A 22,739-nucleotide genomic window follows, 5' to 3' on the forward strand; every position below is an offset into this window, starting at 1 on the left:
ACCCTTCATGAAGAAAATGCAGGCTTTGCTACCTCTGCACTCAGCTCTTCCTTTTCAAGCTACCGTCTGTCTGGGGGCTACAGACTCAGCTTATTCCACAGGTTTCTTCCCCCTACTTCCAGCCCAAAGACTGGAAACCAAGTATGAAACGTTCTGTTTCACTCCACCTCGAAGACTATTCCCATGCTGTAACCTACTGAGCTACCCATCCAGTTATGCAGTTATGGCTGCTTACTCCAAGTCTTTCTTTAAAGTGAAAACAGAGTAGATCCAAACTCTGTTTGTTTGGTTTGGGTTTTTGTTTTGCTTTGCTTTGTTTGGGGGGTGGGAGGGTGGGATGTCAAAATAGGGCTCTGTGTAGCCCTGGCTATCCTGGAACTCACTTTGTAGACCAGCCTGGCTTCACCTCAGAGAGCACCTGCCTTTGCCACCATGCCCAGTTTAGCTGGTGTTCTTGAACCCTGTCCCGGAGCCAGGACAGGACACCCCTTCCATGCCATCACTGCTGCTCTTCTGGTTCCTGGCTGTGGAAGTCTTGGGTGTCTCCTCCTCATCTTCAGAGCGCTGCTTCTGTCTCATGGGAGGTGACACACGCTCAGATAACACTACTGAGAAGTACTATACACTCGGACTGTTCTGTGCTTTAAATACTCTGCATTTACTCTTTGCAATAATCAGATAAAATAAGCACTACTGTCATAATTTCATATGAATTTCACTCTACCCAAAATAACACAGCAGGCAAATTAGAGTCAAGAGATGGCTCAGTAAGTAAAGACACCTGCACTAAAGCCTGACAACCTGAACTGGATCCATGTCAGAAGGAGAACGGACTCCCACCAGCTGTCTGCTGACCTCTACACATACACACACGGCACGAAGGCACCCACAGATAGGAACGCATACAGACATAATAAATAAGCACATGCATACATACATATAGACATGCATAAGATATACATAACTTAAATATATTTTAGAAGAATGTCTTGTGGGTATAGAAGATCAGGTTCTAGGAATAGTAAATTATTAAAAAGCAGACTGAGTGAGCTACAACCTTAGGGAGTGAGTGGGCGCTTACAACTGAACGCAGGACCTTGAACACACGGAGACATTCTACCTGAGCTGCATCTTCAGACCTTAAGGTTATATATAATTCTAAGTCCAAACTAAATCATAAATGAAAATTCCCACTTTATCCAAAGAAGTCTACTAACTCAAGACAACACTTTAAAAATCACCGTCTCCACTTTCTAGACAAGCACAGAAGCAGACTAAGCACATACGCTGACAATACAGGTCAGTGTCCAAAGCTCACGTGTGCCATAAGCAGCGCTTACCTCAGACTGTAGTTAGCCTGTATTTAAAAGCAGAAGTAGGGGATAGTAAGGCGGCTCAATGGGGGAAGGTGCCTACTGCCAAGCCCGAGGACCTGAGTTCAATTCCAGAAACACACAAGGTAGAAGGTAAAAGCCGGGGTTGGGGATTTAGCTCAGTGGTAGAGCGCTTGCCTAGGAAGCGCAAGGCCCTGGGTTCCGTCCCCAGCTCCGAAAAAAAGAACCAAAAAAAAAGCCAAGCAGAGAGGGCTGGAGAGATGGCTCAGCAGTTAAGAGCACTCACTGCTCTTCCACAGGTACTGAGTTCAATCCCAGCAACCACATGGTGGCTCAGCCATCTGTAATGGGATCTGATGCCCTCTTCTGGTGTGTCTGAGGACAGTGACAGTGTACTCATAAAATAAATAAACCTTTAAAATAAAATCAAGCAGAGAAGGTTGTCCTTTGACCTCCACATGCATACCATGACACATGAGTACTCACACACATAACACACAAAATAAATAAAAGCAGAAGTAGCTGGTGGCACATGCCTTTAATCCCAGCACTTGGGAGGTAGAGTTAGGAGGATCTCTGAGTCTGGACAGCCACAAGTGGACTATCTTCAAAGAAATAAATTTGGATCTGTCAATGTTAAGGTGTTATGCTCAAGACTGACACACATACGCACACACACACACGCACACACGCACACACTTCCAGTCTCCATCACGCTTACTAAACTGTCTAGTTTTACAAACCAACAACACAAATAAAGAGGTTTATATACAAACTAGTCATTAACCCCAGCACTTGGGAGACTGAGGCAAGTGGATCTCTGAGTTCCAGGTCAGCCAGGGATAAGAAAAGAAACCTTGTCTCCAAAAAACAAAAACAAACAAAAAGGTTATAAACATAACCACCTCATAATCCCTTTCAACTTATCTTACACAAGAAGTAATTCTGGCCTTCATAAAGAGAGAGAAAAGACACCTATACTTTCAAAAGTTGGGACAAGTTCCAAATTGACAGTATTTCAGGAAGCTAATTGATAGCTACGCTTGCTCTCCTGCCATCTCACATAACTAAAGTCCTGCTCGAACTCAACTTCCTCACACAATACAGTGCTATTCTTCTCATTTCCTCTCTGTCGAACAGCATAAGCTCACCATGGGCAACCACCCAAAGCTGAGGTGAAGTGAGCATGGAGCTCAGTGCGATGTGCTTGCCTATTACAAAGGCCCAGCCAAAGGAGCACGACCCTTTAATTCCATTCTCAGGAAGCAAAGGCAGGCAGATCTCTGAGGCCAAGGTCAGTCACAGGTCCAGGTTCCAGAACAGCCAGTGCTACATAAAGATAGACCCTATCTCAGTGGAATTAGGGGTTCATTACAGAGGAAGAGACATGAGGATTAGAACTTAAGGCCTCGGGCTGGAGAAATGGCTCAGTATTAAGAGCACATTGTTCTTGCAGGACCCAAATGCAATTCCCTGCACAACTGCTTGGAGCTCCATTGCCAGGGAGCTGACACCTCTCTCACCTCCTTGGGCACATACACAGACTCACATACATACACATAAATTTAAACAAGAAAGTTCAGGGTCTATATCCTCATGCAACAAATTTGACCAGCAATTCAGGCTACAACACACCCTGCTTCAAAAAACAAACAAAATTTTAAAAGGCGGAAGTAGTTGGAGCGATGGCTCAGTAGACATGGGAATTTGAGTTCCAATCCCCATACTCACATAAAAATCGGGGGAGGCTACAGACATATCTCTCACCACAGCGCCACAAAGGACATGGACAGAGGCTCCCTGGGACTTACTAGCTCCAGATTCAGTGAGAGACCCTGAGGAATAGGGCAGAATGACAGGACACCAACGTCCTCTTCTGGCCTCCATACACATACACACACATAAATGTGCACACACACGAATAGATAAAAACAATAAGCTTAGAGGAGAGGGTCTGAGAGAGAGCTCTGGTGGTCAAGTGTGGGCCTGGCAAAAATAAGGCCCTGAATCAGACACCCAGAACCTACATTAGAAACAACAACAAACTGTTGTAGTGACACACACTTCTAACCCCACACTGAGGAAGGTGGACGCAGGTGGACCCCAAGGCTCATGGGGTTACTTCCAGGCAGTCTTATAAAAATAAATAAACAAGTCAGGTGACGGTCACGCACCCTTTAATCTCAGCACTCAAGAGATGGGGCGGGTGCATCTCTAAATTTGAGGCCAGCCTGGTCTACAGTGTAAGTCCCAAGACAGTCAGGGCTACACAGAGAAACCAAGTCTCTAAAAACAAACAAACAACAACAAACCCTGATAGACTTTATACCAGTACAAGCACAGAATAGGACAAAAGATACCAAATTATTACAAAATTATGATCTCTGCCTTGAGAACCCACCATTAGGTAGAAAAAGATACATATTAGGCTAAGAATACTTTTTTTTTGCAGTGATTTTTTTTTTAAGAGATAATTTATTTAGTTTGAGTACACTGTTGCTGTCTTAAGACTCACCAGAAGAGGGCATCAGATCCCATTACAGATGGTTGTGAGCCACTATGTAGTTGCCAGGAATTGAACTCAGGGCCTCTGGAAGAACAGTCAGTGCTCCTAACCACTGAGCCATCTCTCCAGCCCTTAAGCACACTTTTAAACCTGGAATTTTGAAGGTAGAAGCAGGCAGACTTCTGTTAGTTTGAGATCAGCCTGATCTACAGAGTGAGTTCCAGGCCACCAAGGCTACACAGTGAGATCCTGTCTCAAAAACACAAAACAAATAACAACAGCAAAAAAACTACACATATTAATATTTCCTTATAAACAGATATTTTGGGGTTGGGGGGGTTGGAGATTTAGCTCAGTGGTAGAGCGCTTGCCTAGCAAGCGCAAGGCCCTGAGTTTGGTCCCCAGCTCCGGAAAAAAAAAAAAAAAAAAAAAAAAAAACAGATATTTTCCCTGTCATCTCACATATCCCTTCCTCACTCACAGCTACTGCCAACCTTTTCAGCTCACTGACTCCCTTAGTTGCAGCAACCAAGGAGCACCTACCCTTGAATATCCCACAAGCAACGTGACCTCAATACACCAGGCAGTCTCAAGTAATTTCTTTCCATGACCACCCAACCTTTAAAAGTTGGCTCTGGGGCTGGAGAGATGGCTCAGTGGTTAAGAGCACTGACTGCTCTTCCAGAGGTCCTGAGTTCAATTCCTAGCAACCACATGGTGGCTCACAACCATCTCTAATGGAATCCGATGCCCTCTTCTGGTGTGTCTGAAGACAATGACAGTGTACTCACATACATGAAATAAATAAATCTTAAAAAAAACAAAAAAACCCAACTCAGCTCTGTTCAAGAATTCAAGAATATAAAATAGTTGTAGGGACAGACTTTTGTGTACTGTGTAAAGACTGTCCTTGAGTTACTCAGATGCTGATTTCTGTAAGGGGCAGAGATCTGATTATATGCATGACTTTGGTATTGTTCCAAGTGTTCAACACCTGCATCATATTTTGTAAGCACGCCCTCTCTCACCTTTTGATTGGTTTTAGTAAAATGCTAGTTGTCCATGGTGAAGCAGGAAAGGACAGGCTGGGAAAGTCAGCGCTGGAACGTTCCCCGCCCCTGTACTAGAGACCAATAGGTAGCAAGCCATGTGGCAGACAGATTAATATAGATTAACATTAAGTTGTAGGTGCTAGTTCTGAGCTAGAATAACCAAAGGCCTAACACTATTTTAAGTAAATAAAAGACCCCACATCGTTATTTGGAGCATGGTTGGGATAGAAAGGCCTTACGGTTATAAATATTGGTAAATGTTTGCCCAGTATGAACTAGCCTCGGGGTTTGAATGCCAGAACAACCACCACCACCACCACCACCACCACCACCACCACCACCACAACCACCACACCAAGAACAAAATTCTTTTTCCGTATACTGAAGTACAGACTCTGAGTTATTATATCCAAATCCTAGTAAATGAAATCTCATCTGCCCCAGTCCTGAAACCTTAGTCCACTCTCCCCCTCACCTACCTCAGAACTATTTCTAACATCATTCTCTTGTCTTCCTGACCAAAGCCAAGGTATTCCAAGTCTTACTCCGCTATAACTTGTCTTTTATTACCTAGTTTTTCAATCTGCACTCTGTCGCTCTCTAAAACAGTTTCAGGGGTGGAGAAACGGCTGAGCTAGTAAGAGCCTTAGCTGCTCTTCCAGAGGACCTGGGTTCAATTCCCAACACCCACATGGCAGCTCAAAACTGTCTGTAACTCCAGTTCTAGGGTATTGGACACCCCCATAAAGACATACCTGCAGGCAAAACACTATACATATAAAATGAAAAGTAAAGACAAACAATTTAAAAATTGTTAAAACAATTTAAAAACTGGGTTCTCAGTTAGGAGTGGTGGCACGTACCTTTAATCCCAATGCTCAGGAGGCAGAGGGGGAAATCCCTGTGAGTTTGAAGCCAGACTGGTTTACAGACCCAGTTCCAAGACAGTCAAGGCTACGTAGAGAAACCCTGTCTCTAAAAGTAAATAAATAAAATAAATTTTAAAAAGAGGATCAGGGAGGTTGGGGATTTAGCTCAGTGGTAGAGCGCTTGCCTAGGAAGCGCAAGGCCCTGGGTTCGGTCCCCAGCTCCGAAAAAAAAGAACCAAAAAAAAAAGCCCTTAAAAAGAGGATCAGGGCTCAATTCACCGTACCCACACGGCAGCTCACACCCACTTGGTAGCTACAGCTACAGCTGGCCTATGTAGACACCACACACACCCATGAAATAATAGCTTGGTTTCCCTTTTTATTTAAGATGTATTTATTTTATGTATACAAGTACACTGTAGCTGTCTTCAGACACAGCAGAAGAGGGCATCGGATCCCATTACAGATGGTTGTGAGCCACCATGTGGTTGCTGGGAATTGAACTCAGGACCTCTGGAAGAGCAGGCAGCGCCATCTCTCCAGCCCAATAGTTTTTTTGGTTTTTGTTTTGTTTTGTTTTGTTTTGTTTTTTTGTTTTTAAGTTTCTGTGGCTTCCTGCCTTCCTTTCGATCTCACATACTTTCCCCCCCCCCCCCCCCCCCCCCCCCCCCCCGAGCTGGGGACCGAACCCAGGGCCTTGCGCTTCCTAGGCAAGCGCTCTACCACTGAGCTAAATCCCCAACCCCTTTCGATCTCACTTCCAGGAAATTCCCCAACATACATCCTGTTTTGGATGAATTTTTGAACACCCCACCAACGCCAGGTTGGTTTTTCCCCTTCATACCTCAGGACATGTCTCTGCAAAGGCTGTTCTCTCCAACTCAAATGCCGTATTGTGCAAGTTCCTACCTAACCTTCAACACGTAGTTCAAACATATCTTCCCTACAAAGCTCTTCCCAACTTTCTGTGGCAATGACAGTCTACTACTCATGCTGGACAAATGCCTTTACACAGATACGTAACACACACCCTGAGAAAACTTTGTCCAAATATGTCTCTCTGGGTGATGTTAAAAGCTGACTCTAAGCTAAGTGTCAGTCCAAGTCAGTGCTCAATGATAAGCACTGAATCAACAGCTCCCCCTCACATATCCTGAATCGATTTGGTTTTTGATCATATTTTCCAAGTTTTATGGATCCCTAAAATGTGCTGTGTGAAACCCCAAATTCTGGGTTGGTTTTGTTGTTATTTTTCATTTTTTAAAGATTTGTTTATATGAGAATACTATGGCTGCAAGTGTCTTCAGACACCAGAAGAGGGCATCGGATCCCATTACAGGTGGTTGTGAGCCACCATGTGGTTGCTGGGAACTGAACTCAGGACCTGTGGAAGAGCAGTCAGTGCTCTTAACTGCTGAGCCAGTTACAGGTAGCTGTGACCCATGAGCTATCTAGTGTAGGAGCTGGAAACCATCGGGTCTTCTGAAAGAGCAGTAAGTGCTCTTAAACCTCTGAGCCACTGCAGTATCCCAAATGCTGGGTTCTGAGTTATCTTTGATATTTTTTTTCCTCTTCTTCTTTTTTCTTTTTTTCAATCTTTGATATTTTTAAAGATTTATTTATTTATTCTCTGTAAGTACATTCATTGTAGCTGTCTTCAGACACACCAGAAGAGGGCATCAGATCTCATTACAGATGGTTGTGAGCCACCATGTGCTCCAGAAGAGCAGTCAGTGCTCTTAACCATTAAGCCATCTTTCCAGCCCCATTTTTGGTGGGGTTTTTGTTTTGTTTTGTTTTTTGGAGGGTTGTTTTTTTGTTTGTTGGTTGGTTTTTGGTTTGGGGGTGGGGGGTTGGTACTAAGCTGTTCAGGCTTGCCTTGAACCTCAATGTGTATCTCAGGCGTATCTCTATAAGTTCCAGACCAGCTTGGTCTACAGAGTTAACAGCAAGAGATACACAGAGAAGGCACAATGACTGTCATAATAAGAACACATTAGGGGGGTTGGGGATTTAGCTCAGTGGTAGAGCACTTGCCTGGCAAGCACAAGGCCTTGGGTTCGGTCCTCAGCTCCGGGGGGAAAAAAAACAAAAAAACAAAAAAAAAAACCACATTAGGGCTGGAGAGATGGCTCAGTGGTTATGGTAATCACTTCTCCTCCAGAGGTCCTGAGTTCAAATCCCATCAGCCACATGGTGCCTCACAACCATCTGTAATGAGATCTGATGCTCTCTTCTGGTGTGTCTGAAGACAGCTACAGTGTACTTATATAGAATAAATAAATAAATCTTTAAAAAAAAAACACTTAAAGGCTTGCTAATTCATTAAGAAAAGAATGGAAACTCCCTTAACTATCCTAAGAGGAGTTATCTTTTTTTTTCCCCAAAGCTGGGGACTAAACCCAGGGCCTTGCGCTTGCTAGGCAAGCGCTGTACCACTGAGCTAAATCCCCAACCCTTCTAAGAGGAGTTATCAAATCCCTTGTTAGATCTATCTTGAAAACCTTCACATAGAAATGACTATACACACACATTCAGTCAAAAACATACTAAAGATAATTCCAAGTCACTCTGTGCTAAATCATGAGCAGGAAACAAGCCTAGCACATTGGAGTACACTGAAAGCACAACATTTGAGAGAGAGGACCAAAAGGATCGCTACAAGTTTGAAGTTAGCCTGATCTACATAGCTAGTTCTGAACTGGCGAGGGGTTGAACTGAAATAGGGTTATACATGATGGCTCTAACACTAACCACGTTTAAACACCATGCTTGCCCTATTTTGCAAGCAAAATGCAAAAACTTAAGTTTAAAACTTTTTCTAGAAAGAAGTGTTGGGGAGGTGCGGATAGTCCCGCAACATTTTATTAGGACATGGCTGAAGTATCCACTGTTCCATTCGCCAGGGACAACTTAACTTCCCCAGTGACTGTCTTTCTTCACCATACCAGGGAAGGGGCAGGTTTCCCGACTTGCACCCACTCATCCCATTAAAGAACAGTGGTTTTATTAACTCTGCAAAAAGTGGGTGCTAAAGACTGAAGAGCGCAGGACCCGGCCCTTCCAGGGTATCTGAACACTTCACAGAGGGCAGCTCTCCTCGAAAAGCTGACCGGCTCAGGGTCAGCCCCGCGCTGGGGTCAAAGGTCAGCGCCTCGCCCGCCCCGAGGCCCCAGCAGGACCTCTAAGGGGCAGGACTAAGCCGGTAGCAGGCGTTCGAAGGCAGCGAGGAGCACTCTGAGTTCCCAGGCCCGACCCTCCCGCCGCAAGCAACCCCAGCAACCGCAGCCCTCCCTCTGCCCTGTCACCCGTGTCTCCGCGGCACTTAGGCCCCGCCCCCAGGGCCGCCTCTGGGTCCAGGCCTAGTAGGGCGGACCCGCAAAGGTTGGCCAGGTTCAAGGACCCAGCCGGGCCCGAGCCGCTTACCGAGCCCCCGGCTTCTCTAGCACCCTAGCAGCTCGCAGGCCTGCTCGCTCCCGACTCCGGCGACGCCGCCACTGCTCCGGAATCACGGGCGCGCTCCCGACCTCCCGACACTTTTCCCTAGTCCGCCGCGCCCCGCCGGGTCCTAAAAACCTCCTCTCCTCAGGTTCTTTCACGCCCTCTTCCTGAAGCGGGCTCAGACCACGATTCCCAGGAAGCATCGCAAAAACTACAACTCCCAACAGACACCACGAGCGAACTAACCCTACACCTGAAGCCACTGGCTTTAAATCTGCTCTAGCAAAGGTGTTGTTGTTGTTGTTGTCGTTGTCGTTGTTTTAAATTCTGACCAGCCTACAACCCAATCTTATGGAAGCATTTTCTCATTTGGGGTTCCCTTCTCTCAGATGATTCTTCGTGTGTCAAGCTGACAAAAAAATTAGCCAACTCAGATGAGAGAGAGGAGCAGCAATCTAATAGAGTAGAATGTAGATAACCAAGCATGATGCTTCACATCTGTTCATCCTACCCCTTGGGAACTAGTTAGGAGAATCAGAGGGTCAAGATTAACTCCACCTTTATAGCAAAATGAAGGGTAGCCTGTGCTACAAGAGACCCTATCTTTTTTTAGGTTTTCCAAGACAAAGTATCTCTGTGTAGCCCTGGCTGTCCTGAAACTTGCTCTGTAGACCAAGCTGGTCTCAAACTCAAAGATCCTCCAGCCTCTGCCTCCCAAATGCTGGGATTAAAGATGTGTACCATCACCACTTAGCAAGAGACTCTATCTGCAGTGGGGGAGGGGAGGGAAGAGGAGGAAAAGGAGGGGACAGGAGAGGAGAGGAGAGGAGAGAAGAGAAGAGAAGAGAAGAGAAGAGAAGAGAAGAGAAGAGAAGAGAAAAGAAGAGACTGGAGATATGACTTAGCAATTAAGAGCATTGGCTGTTTTGACAAGGACCCAGGTTCGATGCCCAGGACTCATGAGGCAGCGGACAACTGCCTGTAACTCCCATCCTCAGACTATCTCTGGCCTCTCTAGGCACCAGGCACACACAAAGCACACATAGATAAAGGCAAGCACCCATGCACATTTTTTTTTAAAGGAAAAGAAAACAAGGGGAGAGAAAGAGAAGGGGAAGAGAAAGAGAAAGGGAAGGAACCATGCCTTGAGTAATCAGGGTAAATGAGGTCATGGTTTGAATTTAGTGATTAGGTGCAGTTTTCAAAAGCTTTAACTCTTGGTCAAGAAATGCAAGGGTAGCCAGGCAGTGGTGGTGCATGCCTTTAATCCCAGTGCCCCGAAGCAGAAGTAGGCAGATATCTGGGAGTTCTAGGCCAGCCTGATCTACAGGGCAAGTCCCAGGTCAGCCAGGACTAGGCAGAGAAACCTTGTCTTAAAAACAAACAAACAAAAAAAGATGAACAGAGACCTATGGCAACAAAAGCCACTGGAAGAAAGACTATTTTAGGCAGGAAGATGATATTAAGGGCACATTAGGACCGAGATGTCTGTGAGATGCCCAGGCAGAAATATCTAGTAGACAGCTAGATGCCATTCATTGGTACTCAGCCCAGCTATTAGATTGTAGCTAATACATTAGAGCCATTGGCTTGGAAGTAATGGCTGAACCCAAGAAAAAGGAGATAGCCTAGGAATGGGAAGATGAGACAAAGAGGAAACTAAACACTAGGGATAATAATGTCTAAAAGCCAAAGCAAAACAAACAGAAAAACCACAGAGGAAGAGACTACAGTATGGACTTCCAGTAAAGCTGTCAAATGCCTCAGAGGAAAAAGGAAATAAACGTATCTTTGAAGTTGTGTGTGATGTCACAGGCTTGTGATTCCTGAGTCCGGAGAATGCAGAGTTAAAGGCACAGAGAGCCTACAAAGTAAGTTCAAGCTTTCCCTGAGCTACAAAGGGACTTGTTTCAAAATTCAGAGGCTAGAGGGATGGCTCATCTGTTAAGAATACTTGGGGAGTCGGACAGTGGTGGCACACATCTTTAACCCCAGCACTCTGAAGACAAGAGGTAGGCAGATCTCTGAATTTGAAGCCAGCCTGGTCTACAGAATGAGCTCCAGGACAGCCAGGGCCACACAGAGAAACCCTGCCTCAAAAAAAACAACAAAAACAAAACGAAGACTTCTTGCAGGGGACTTGAGTCGGATTCCCAACAACAGTGTCAGGCAGTTCGAACTAACTGTAGCATCAAGGGCACCTGCACACATGTGACATACATTTGCACGGACATGCACATACATTAAAAACAAGGTTTTAAACAAAACAAAAATCAAGGTTAGGGAGATGGCTCAGTGTCAAGAGTACTTGCTGCTAAGTTCCGAAGGCCTGAATTGAGTTTCCAGCACCCATTCTCAAATGGCTGACCTGTAACTCCAGTTCCAGGGGGTTATGATGTCCTCTTCTGTGGGGGCGGGAGGTATGATGTCCTTTTCTGGTGGGTATGATGTTCTGCTTTGGCCTCATTAAGCAGCTATACACATGTCGCATACACACATTCACACATTAAAGTAAATCTCTAAGATTTCTAGTTCTGTGTCTGATTTCCTGTAGCTAGAGTTGCAGGCACTTGTGAGTTGCCTGATGAGGGTACTGGGAACCAAACCCAGGTCCCCTTGAAAAACACAGTGTTCTCAATGGCTGAACCATCTCTTCAAACCCCCCCCAAATTCTTTTAAAAACACCCTCCAAAAGCAGAGGAACCTCACAAATTGATCAGTATTTGTGGAACAGGGTATGGCAGTTCATGGGAGACAGGGGTAATGGCTTATAATTCCAGTATTTGGGAAGCTGAGGCAGAGGGATTGTCAAGGGATCAAGGACAAACCAGGCTACAGAGTGAGAATTTGCCTCAAAAAAAAAAATGCACTAATAAAGAGCCAAGGAAATGATTCCGTGGGAGAGTACAGACTTTCTGTGATGCTGCTAGGCCTGTGTTTTACCACTCTAGTTGGCAGAGTGAGCCTGGGAGAGCTAAACCTGAAGATGCGGTGAACTAAAGTTTTATGCCATAGCCAACTTTATTCAGTGCATCAGACAGTTTACAAGGACAAGCCGCATGGGACAAAAACATGTTTTCCCACAGAGGCCGATAAACAGCAATAATCAGTTGTAATCAATAGTATAAGTTAATTTATTCCTCTCCGATACAGCTGGGAAAGGTGCAGGAGCACCTTCCAAGAACAGTCCATGTTATGAAGGAACAGAGGATACAAGACTCTTGTTTATTTGGAGTTTCTCGCAGGGTCTCGGCTCCTCACACAGTTTCCCTCGCAAACCATGTTCCAACACCTGAGTTAGATCCTTGACACCTGTCTCCGTCACTGTGCCATTGCTATGAAGAGATACCACAACCACAGCTACTCCTATAGAAGAAAACATTTAGTTACGGGCTTGCTTGTCACTTTGTCACTGGCAGAGAGCATGGTGACACATACAACAGTGAAGCAGCAGCTCAAAGCTACATCCCCATCCCAAGGCTGAGAGAGAGCCTGGACCTGGCATAGGGCTTCGAAATCTCAAAGCCCACTGCCAGTGACATACTTCCTCCAATGAGACCACACACAATTAACCCTAATTCTTCTCAAATGGTGCCGCTCCCTGATGACTAAGTATTCAAATAAATATATGAACCTGTGGGAGGCCATTCCTATTTAAACCACCACAGGACAAAAATGATACAAGGCAAGAACCAGCTCCTAAAGTTGTCCTCTGGCCTCCATATGGATGTTGTGGCATATCCCCATAATCTCGTACGCACGCAGACAGACAGACACACACACTAAATTTAATATAATTTAATTTAAAATTGTAATGAGGAAGGCAATGAATAGGAACAAAGTATAATTATATATAATATATAATGTATGTGTGAATATGCCAGCCATAACTCAGTCAATAAAGTGTGTACCACAAAACTTAAGATGCTAATTCTATCCTCAGTGCTTGGTATTGTGGTTTGAGCCTATAATCCCAGTGTGGAAGACCAAAGCAAGAGGATCTCTGGGGCTCATCAGCTGGCTAGCACAACCTAATGGGTGAGAGGTCCTAGTGAATGAAGTTGTCTCAAAACAGTGTAGACAGACGGCTTCTGAGAAAAGACACTGAGGCTGAGCCCCAGCCTCCCTGGGAGCACGCAGCAATAAGCATACGGAGGAAGGGGCTGGGGAGGCTATAATGAGATTCATTACTTTGTGTGCTAACTAAATTTAAAACATATGTATAAAGACCAGGGGTGTGGTGGTGAACTCCTTTAATCACAGCACTTGGGAGGCAGAGACAGGTGGATCTCTGTGAATTCGTGGCCAGGCTGGTATACATACTTAGTGAGTGGAGGGTTAACCTTACAGTTTTTCCACTAAATTTCCGGAGGTTGAGATTTGCTCTTTTGCTCAGGGTTGATACAGTGTCAGTACTCAAACACAAATAAGGTGAAAGAGCAAGGTTTAGAAAGAAGGGACGCCTTGAGACGTCCTCACAGTGCCTAGGGAACTTGAGTCCAGAACAGGGACCCTTGGGTGCTGCGGATGCTCCTCCTTCAGAGATCTTCCCGCAGCTCCTCCCATGGCGTGCAGCGCTAGCGGGGCGTGCCCTGGGGCGATCCCGGACCTCGCCTGGCGGGGCGGGGCGGGGCCGGGCCGGGCCCGGCCGGGCGGAGCCGACATTCAGTCCTGGGCTTGGCTCACCTCATACACCAGGGACGGAAGTGTCAGCCCTACACTCCCCCGGGTACCACGGAGTAGCAGCCAGGCCTCGCCCCACCGGGCGATCAGGCCTTGGCAAGCTCCTACGCCAGAGGCGTCATGAAGCGTGCAGGAACTCTGCGCCTGCTTTCGGATCTGAGCAACTTCACTGGCGCGGCCCGGCTCCGCGAGTTGTTGGCAGGGGACCCAGCTATCCTAGTCCGCTGCAGCCCTGATGGCCGTCACCTGCTACTGTTAAGACCTCCCGGATCGCCCGCCCCCCAACTTCTAGTGGCTGTGCGTGGGCCGGGCCTGCCTCTGGAGCGTGCCTGGTCGGAGGGCGACCCCTCGCCGCTGGACGTCTTTTTCGTTCCATGGCTGGCGCGACCCGCGCTGATATTGGTATGGGAGAGTGGCCTAACAGAGGTGTGGGGCGTGGGGATGGAGCCTGGATGGAAGCTACTTCAGAGCACTGAGTTGTGTCCGGATGGTGGAGCCCGCGTGATGGCTGTGGCAGCAACCCGAGGCCGCCTAGTTTGGTGCGAGGAGCGTCAGCCTGGCGTTGAGGACCAACCAGGGCAGCTTTCAATGGCCTTCAACCACTGTGTGTGCGTCAAGACCCTGGACACCAGCGGGGAGGCTGGCACCAAACTAGGCTGCACCCACATCCTGCTGCATCACTGCCCCTCTTTTGGACTGATAGCCTCCCGCAAGGAACTCTTCCTGGTGCCTACTTCCACCACTTGGCCTGGTGTGGCCCATGTTCTGCTCATCTGGAGCCCAAGCAAGGGGAAGGTAATAGTTGCTGCCCCATCTCTCGGTCTTTCTCACAGTAAAAGCCTGAATCCCAAACAAGGGGATACTTGGGACTTTCGGACCCTGCTGCGAGGCCTTCCTGGATTCCTGTCCCCCAGGGAGCCGCTGGCTGTACACACTTGGGCCCCATCTTCCCAGGGCTTGTTGTTGCTTGACTTGAAAGGTAAGGTGAGCCTAGTGCAGTGCCATGGTGGTACTCGAACTGTGGGACTCCTGCAGGAGGCACCTGTAGGTCTACAAGGGTCTGCAGCCCTGGGAACATTTCATGGCACCTTAGCCTGTGTCTTGGGCTCCACCTTGGAACTGCTGGACATGAGCAGTGGGCGGCTGTTGGAAAGGAAGGTACTAAGTACAGACAGAGTACACCTCCTGGAGCCTCCAGCCCCTGGCGTGAAGAATGAGGAAGACCTAGAGACCCGAGGAGCTCTCCGTTTGCTTTCAGCCTTGGGTCTCTTTTGTGTGTGTTGGGAAGCTCCCCAAGGCCTTGAGGTGCCCTCGGACAAGGATCTGGTGTTTGAGGAGGCCTGTGGGTACTACCAGCGTCGGAGTCTTCGAGGCACCCAGCTTACCCCGGAAGAGCTGAGACACAACAGCATGTTTCGGGCACCTCAGGCCTTGGCCTCCATTCTCCAGGGCCACCTGCCCCCATCTGCACTATTGACCACCCTGAGGGCTGAACTTCGAGATTATCGGAGTATAGAACAGCTCAAGGCCCAGCTGGTGGCTGGGGATGATGAAGAGACGGGCTGGACGGAGTTAGCAGAGCACGAGGTGGCACGCCTGCTGAGAACCCACTTGACAGGAGACCAGCTGGCCCAATTCAACACCATTTTCCAAGCCCTTCCTACAGCAGCTTGGAGTGCCACCCTCCAAGCCCTACAACTGCAGCCGGATAGGAGTGGCAGGCTGAGGTCCCAAGCGCCCCCGGATGTATGGAAGAAAGTCCTGAGGGCTCCAACGGCTGGAAAGGAACATCCCAATGGAATCCTGCCTCCCTTTGAACTCCTGTGTCAGTGCCTAGGCCAGCTAGAGCCTCAGTGGCTTCCCCCGTTTGTGGAACTGGCACAGCAACAGGGTGGTCCAGGCTGGGGCGCCGAAGGTCCCAGTCTGCCCCTTTATCGCCGAGCCCTGTCCGTGCTGGGTGAGGAAGGGAAGAGACCTGAGGCTCTAGAACTCGAGCTGCTTCTGGGCAGCGGGCGACCCAAAGCCGTGCTACAAGCTGTGAGGCAGCTAATAAAGAAAGAACAGTGGGAACGGGCTCTGGAGGCCGGCCTGACCCTGGACTCCTCCAGCCCCCTGCTTCGAAGCGAGATCTTCAACCTGCTGCTGGCAGAGTTTGCCCAGCACCGCCGCCTTGATACACACCTCCCTCTCCTCTGTCGCCTGTGCCCACCAGAAGTGGCTCCAGATGAGCTCCTGCTTCTACTGAGGACACATCTCCCAGACGATGCGGGAGCCACCCCTTTCCCTGAGCCTGGGGCTGAGCCCCCTCTCACAGTGGGCTTGGTCAGAGCCCTGCTAGAACAGACTGGGGCTCAGGGAAGGTCCTCTGGCCCAGTTCAAAGCACCTTTGAGGACATCCTATGGGATTCAGGCACTCCACCCCCTACCCCACCTCGCGGACCTATGACTACTCTCCAGGCATCAGACCACCCAGGGCAGGAAGCCTGGGGACCATCTGGACAGGGGCTTGGTGCAGCTGACGTGGGAGTTCATTCGTAGAGCACGGAGATGCGAAGAGTACCCGGGGTTGGAGAGTACGAAGGTGGAACTTGTGTGTGCAATACTGTCTGTTGTGGGACAAATTTTAAAATATATGCAAATAGCAAATATATTCACAGATTTGTTTGTTTGTTTGTTTGTTTGTTTTGGTGCGTGCTAGTTTTTAGCAGCTAGGGGTTGTAGCTCATAGAGGGAATGGTTAAGTCTGGGTCTCTTGCATAAATGAGCCGCTTCTGGTGATGAAAACAACAGTCATGAGTGTTTTCCTATGTACTAGGAAACCTGTTGACCTTTACAGAATCCCCCGTTTAATGCTTCTCATAACTCCGCTGGTGACGTTTTAATGTCTCCATTTCCTCGAGGGAAGAAACAGCTGGCTAGAAAGATTAAAGATCTTGGCCAAGTATGTCACCTAGAACATAGAGGTTTAACATGTGAGCCATCTCTGTAGCCCAGCCGTGCAGGCCCATCTGGACCCGCACAAGCTCCTTACCTGGTGCTGCTGGTCCCTCTGGCCCCTCTAGGACTACAAGGAGAGAATTGCATGGAGCTGCAACTTTCTTTTCCTGGGTCTCTTCTGCTCTGGGTGAGCCCATGTTTACTTAACCCAGGTATTCTTCTTTTTTTTTTTAAAGATTTATTATTTATTTTATATAAGCACACTGTCACTATCTTCAGACAGAAGAGGACATCAGACCCCATCAGAGATGGTTGTGAGCCATGTGGTTGCTGGGATTTGAACTCAGGACCTCTGGAAGAGCAGTCAGTGCTCTTGACCACTGAGCCATCTCTCCAGCCCCTACCCCAGCTATTCTTGGGCAACCCCTGGTTCATACAGACAGGGGAGTTGTCAGTAAAGCCCCAGACTTGTAATGAGTCACAGCTGGGGAGGTGGAGGGGGTTCAGACAGAGGGACTACAGAGCTCTTGAGGCAGCCTCGTACTTCCAGTGACTCCCTAAGCCAAGAAATAGCAGCAGCAGCCAAGTTCTTGTTTTTCTGGATCCGTTAACAGGGCCCTTCTAAAGAGGCTGTGGTCTCTGCCCACTTCTACCCAAGTGGCCTCTTAGAGTAGAGCCTTTTGGGAGTCTGCTATACCAATTAACCGCAAGGTGTTTCTCCACCCCCTGCAACGTGTTCTGGCTCCCAAATAATAAACACAAAGACCTGGCATTTTTATTAACAAACTACACGCCTAAACTGGGCCGGTTCCGAGCTGTTCTAACCCTCTAAGAGATCTATATCCCAGCCACAGGCCGTGATACTTACATTTAGTCTCTCCTTGGCTCGCTCTATTGTAGCTGTCTGTCCTCATGGAGAGCTCACTCCCTCGGTGATGTGTTCAACATGAGTCCTTTTGGACCCTCTAGCTCATGGCCGCCTCTTCCCTTCCTTCCTTGAGGTTCTCCCCTCCCCAGGACCCATACCCCCCCAACACCCAAATCCCCGTCCCCCCATTCTCTTCTGCTCGGATAATTGACTGATCCGCTCTTTATTGACCAATCAGAAGGTACTGGAAAGAATGTTTACAAAATACTGAGACAGGTGATGCTTTATAAAAACAATGACTACCAAAAATACCAAAATACCAAACTCTAGCCTGTACTCCAACTCCTGACAGTATAGAAATCAGCATTTGAATAATACAAAGACAACCTTTACGGGGTGCACAAAAAAGGTTATCTTGGGGCTGGAGGGATGGATCTGATAGCTCAGCGGTTAAGAGCACCTACTGCACTTCTAGAAGTCCTGAGTTCAATTCCCAGCAACCACATGGTGGCTCGCAACTATCTCTAATGGGATCTGATGCCCTCTTCTGGTGTGTCTGAAGACAGCCACAGTGTACTCACATACATAAATCTTAAATAAAAATTATCCCTTTTACCTGCGGCCTCCCCACCTGCTTGTGGCTGCTACTCCTCCCAGGTACCAACTGGTCCTTGCCCAACTTTGTCCTCAGAACCTGCAGCTTTGATCCTATTCATCCTCACTCTGGGCCTAAATTAGACTTAGGCTCTCAGTTCCTCAGAGCCTCTGAGTCAACCCCACGGTTGGTTGGTCTTAGTTCCTCAGTCTCACAGAGGTCCCAAGGCTCATGTGCATGGCCTGCTTAGAAATGGTTTCTTAGCCTTTGTAGAGTCTTTTTTTTTTTAAAGATTTATTTATTTATTATATTTAACTACACTGTCACCGTCTTCAGACACACCAGAAGAGGGCATCAGATCTCATTACAGATGGTTGTGAGCCACCATGTGGTTGCTGGGATTTGAACTCAGGACCTCTGGAAATGCAGTCGGTGTTCTTAACCACTGAGCCATCTCTCCAGCCCCCCTTCATAGAGTCTTAGGATCATACTTTGCCCTCATCCAAGGCTGGACGGCTCTTGTCCTGACCTGAAAGCCAGGCTATCTACCAACACCTAGAATCAAGCTACTGGACTTTACACTATTTTTCCCAGGACTAGGAACAGTTCCCTCGGTTTCCATAGCAGACTTTTCCTAGTCTGGCAAGGGTTCCATTCTATCTCCTCAGTGGGCAGCTGCTCCTTGCTTATGACTGTACTGAGTTATAATCTCCTTCAAGTCTTTGGGTTTGGCTCGGGCCTCCTCCTGTGCCTGGAAAAAAACGAATTATACTTGTTGGCCGTAAGGGACATACAAGCCAACTTTTTCCTTAGAGTTATATGACTTGAAATTCTACCCAATAGTAAGGTTTCTATGCATGTGGCTTCCTTTGAAGGCAGTAGACAGCTTTAGATGTGAGTTTTTACCTCTTTGGTTACTTTTTGGTTTTGGTGTTTTGGTCTTTTTTTTTTTTAAGATTTATTTATTTAATATATATGAGTACACTGTAGCTGTATTCAGACACACCAGAAGAGGGCATCAGATTCCATTACAGATGGTTGCAAGCCACCATGTGGTTGCTGGGAATTGAAATCAGGACCTCTGGAAGAGCAGTCAGTGCTCTTAACCGCTGAGCCATCTCTTCAGCCCTTTGTTGTTTTTTGTTTATTTTAGAGACAAACAAAAACCCTGGCTACCCCTGGCTATCCTGAAACTCTCTTTGTTGACCAGGATGGTCTCAAACTCACAGAGACCCTCCTGCCTCTGCCTCCTGAGTACTGGAATTAAAGGCATCCACCACCACCACACTAAACAAATGTCTACCTACTGTTATGGGCCGGACACTTGGCTATATTCACCCTTACTACCTCCAATGTGAGCCACGCAAGTGATCCAAGCTGCATTTCAAGACTCTAAGAGCATTCCAGAGACGTGAATGTCCACTGTGTTTTGGTGGCGTATGTAAGAGGGCTCACAGAGCAGTATCCAAGTGCCTGTGGGTCAGGATGTAAGCTCTCAGCTACTCCTCCATGGCATAGCTGCCGGCTGCCTGCTCCCCATTGTGGAAGTCATTGACTCTAACCCTGTGGAACTCTGCGTCCCAAATTAAATGCTTTCATTTTATAAGTTGGTCATGGTGTCTTATCCCAGTAATAGGAAAGTAAGACACGGGCTGGAGAGATGGCTCAGTGGTTAAGAGCACTGACTGCTCTTCCAGAGGTCCTGAGTTCAATTCCCAGCCACTACATGGTGGCTCTCAACCATCTGTAATGGGATCCAATGCCCTCTTCTGGTGTGTCTGAAGACAGCTTACAGTGTACACACATACATACATAAATAAATAAACCTTTAAAAAATAAAATAAAAAAAAGTAGGACACATGTCCTTTGGCATGGGTTAGACCACATGTCTAATAGTCATTGAGTTTATTGGTAGCTCTGTCTCCTCACAGTTAATCTTTTTCTTGCAAATGGCATCTCTGTACATATCTCTGGCTATCCTGGAACTCACAATGTAGACCAGGCTGGCCTGAAATTCACAGAGATCTATCCGCCTCTGCCTCCTGAGTTCTGGGATTTAATGATGTGTACCACCACACCTTAATAACCCAGAAAGTTAAACAAACAAATCTGATGGAGCCCCACCCATTACTTTAATATTCAGTTTAAAAGCCAGTGTCCTGACTGACATCTGCCTTCCTTCAGGTCTGGCCCTGCCTCCTTCCTTCTGTCTTCTTTCTGGTGCTCTTCTTTGATGTTCTGGTTACCTAGTTATGTTTTTCTCATCTCCCTAATTAGTATTCAAGTTTCTCGAAGGCTGACACCATAGTTATCTGTAATTCTGTAGCCTCATCATTGGATGCAGGATCTAACATGTTCCTAGTGCCTGGGTGAAAAAGGCCTTCTTCCTTCCCATTTCTCCATAGGCCAGACTGACCAACTGGTTGATCTAGGCATAAACATACAGGTGAGTCTCAGGGAGTGAATAGATGATCTGGGTGGGCAATAGTAGGGTCAGCTAAGCAAGAATCATCTTGGGAAAAGGAGATAGAAGGAAATGCCCATTCTAGAAGGAAAGAACAGAAAGCCTGAATCAAGGAAGGCCCAGGAGAGAGGGGCATCAGGGTGAGAGGGAATTGGGTACTGAACTTGGGAGTGCTCCAAGACCAATCACATGTATTCAATGCAGGCCCTAAGATATGCAACTCTTAAGACATGTTCTGCAGGTTTTCCAAAAAACCTATCTCAGGAAAAAAAAGGGGGGGGAGGGGTGGGCTGGAGGGAACTGCTCTTCTAGAGATGGTGAGTTCAATTCCCAGCAACCACATGATGGTTCACAACCATCTGTAATGGGATCCAATGCCCTCTTGTGGTGTGTTCAAAGAGAGCTTCAGAGTACTCATATAAATAAAATAAATTTAAAAAGAAAGAAAGGAAGGGGGGTTGGGGATTTAGCTCAGCGGTAGAGCACTTGCCTAGCAAGCGCAAGGCCCTGGGTTCGGTCCCCAGCTCCGAAAGAAAGAAAAAAGAAAAAAAAGAGAGAGAGAAAGAAAGGAAGGGGGCTGGAGAGATGGCTCAGCGGTTAAGAGCACTGACTGCTCTTCCAGAGGTCCTGAGTTCAATTCCCAGCAACCACATGGTGGCTCACAGCCATCTGTAATGAGATCTGATGCCCTCTTCTGGTGAGTCTGAAGACAGCAACAGTGTACTCATATACATAAAATAAATAAGTAAACCTTAAAAAAAAAAAGAAAGGAAGGAAGGAAGGAAGAAAAAGTCCTATAGTACTTTGGTGGTTTGAATATGCTTGGCCCATGGGAAGTGGCACTATTAGGAGGTGTGGCCTAGTTGGAGTAGGTGTGGGCTGGTTTGGAGGAAGTGTGTCACTGTGGGGGTGGGTTTTGAGTCTCTTCCTGGTTGCCTTTGAATCAAGATGCAGATCTCTCTCAGCTTCTTCTCCAGTGTCAAGTCTTTCCTGCTTGGTACAATGCTCCCCACTGTGATGACAATGGACTGAACCTCTGAAACTGTAATCCAGCCCCATTAAATGTTGTCCTTTGTAAGAATTGCATTGGTCGGGGTTGGGGATTTAGCTCAGTGGTAGAGCGCTTGCCTAGCAACCGCAAGGCCCTGGGTTTGGTCCCCAGCTCCGGAAAAAAAAAAAAAAAGAGAGAAGAAAACAAACAAACAAACAAACAAGAACCAAAAAAAAAAAAAAAAAAAAAAAAAGAATTGCATTGGTCATGGTGTCTGCTCACAGCAAGGGAAATCTTATCTAAGACCGGTGTGCAGGGGCTGGAAAGACCACTCAGTGGTTAAGAGCACCGACTGCTCTTCCAGAGGTCCTGAGTTCAATTCCCAGCAACCACATGGTGGCTCACAGCCATCTGTAATGGGATCCAATGCCCTCTTCTGGTGTCTGAAGACAGCCACAGTGTACTCACATACATAAAATAAATAATTTTTTTTTAAAAAGGTATGCAGAAGATGCACTAGAGCTTGGTTCCTACCTCAAGTTTGAATTAGTGTGATACTTACTGTCCCGGGCGCTGGGGGGTGAGGTCAGCAAAGCTGTTTTTGTTTTCTGATTCTCTCTCTTCCCTTCCAGATAGCTCTTGCTATGTAGATAAGGATGACTTTGAACTTCAGATCTTCCTGCCTCTGTGATTACAGGAGCGCTCTGCCACCCTGTTTCTAGCTTTTTGAGACAGTGTCTCAAGTGGCCACAGTCAGCTTCAAACTTTGCTTTGTGTCTGAGACTGGCCTTGAATGAACGCCAGCATCGCCCCCACCTTTGCCTGGTAAGTGTTAGGATGTCAGGCCTGTACCCCACTTTTGTTTCGTTCTGGGATTTTTTTTCTTTTGGTTTGGATTTTTGCAGGTTTCTTTTTAACGTTTATTTATTTTGTGGATGCTTGTGTTGGGACACCCAGAAAGGTATAGGAAGGTCAGAGAACAACTTGCTGAAGTCAGTG

At 47.1% G+C, this 22,739-nt stretch overlaps 2 protein-coding genes across 3 annotated transcripts in view; one reads left to right on the top strand and one right to left on the bottom strand.

Moving 5' to 3' along the window:
• Positions 1 to 9,331, bottom strand: part of Armh3 (armadillo-like helical domain containing 3) — a 181,958-nt gene extending 172,627 nt beyond the window's left edge. Inside the window, exon 1 of one of the 2 annotated variants that reach the window (XM_087559283.1) lies at positions 9,188 to 9,331. The gene's annotated coding sequence lies outside the window, so the exon portion shown is untranslated. 2 annotated transcript variants of the gene reach the window in all.
• Positions 9,332 to 13,937: 4,606 nt separating this feature from the next.
• On the top strand, positions 13,938 to 16,535 carry Hps6 (HPS6, biogenesis of lysosomal organelles complex 2 subunit 3). The gene is given in 1 exon segment (NM_181432.2): positions 13,938 to 16,535. A coding segment is annotated over 1 exon segment (2,418 nt). The 5' UTR covers positions 13,938 to 14,005; the 3' UTR covers positions 16,424 to 16,535.
• The last annotated feature ends 6,204 nt before the right edge of the window (positions 16,536 to 22,739 follow it).

This window comes from Rattus norvegicus, chromosome 1 (assembly GCF_021556685.1).
Source record: "Rattus norvegicus strain SHRSP/BbbUtx chromosome 1, alternate assembly SHRSP_T2T, whole genome shotgun sequence".
NCBI lineage: Eukaryota > Metazoa > Chordata > Mammalia > Rodentia > Muridae > Rattus > Rattus norvegicus.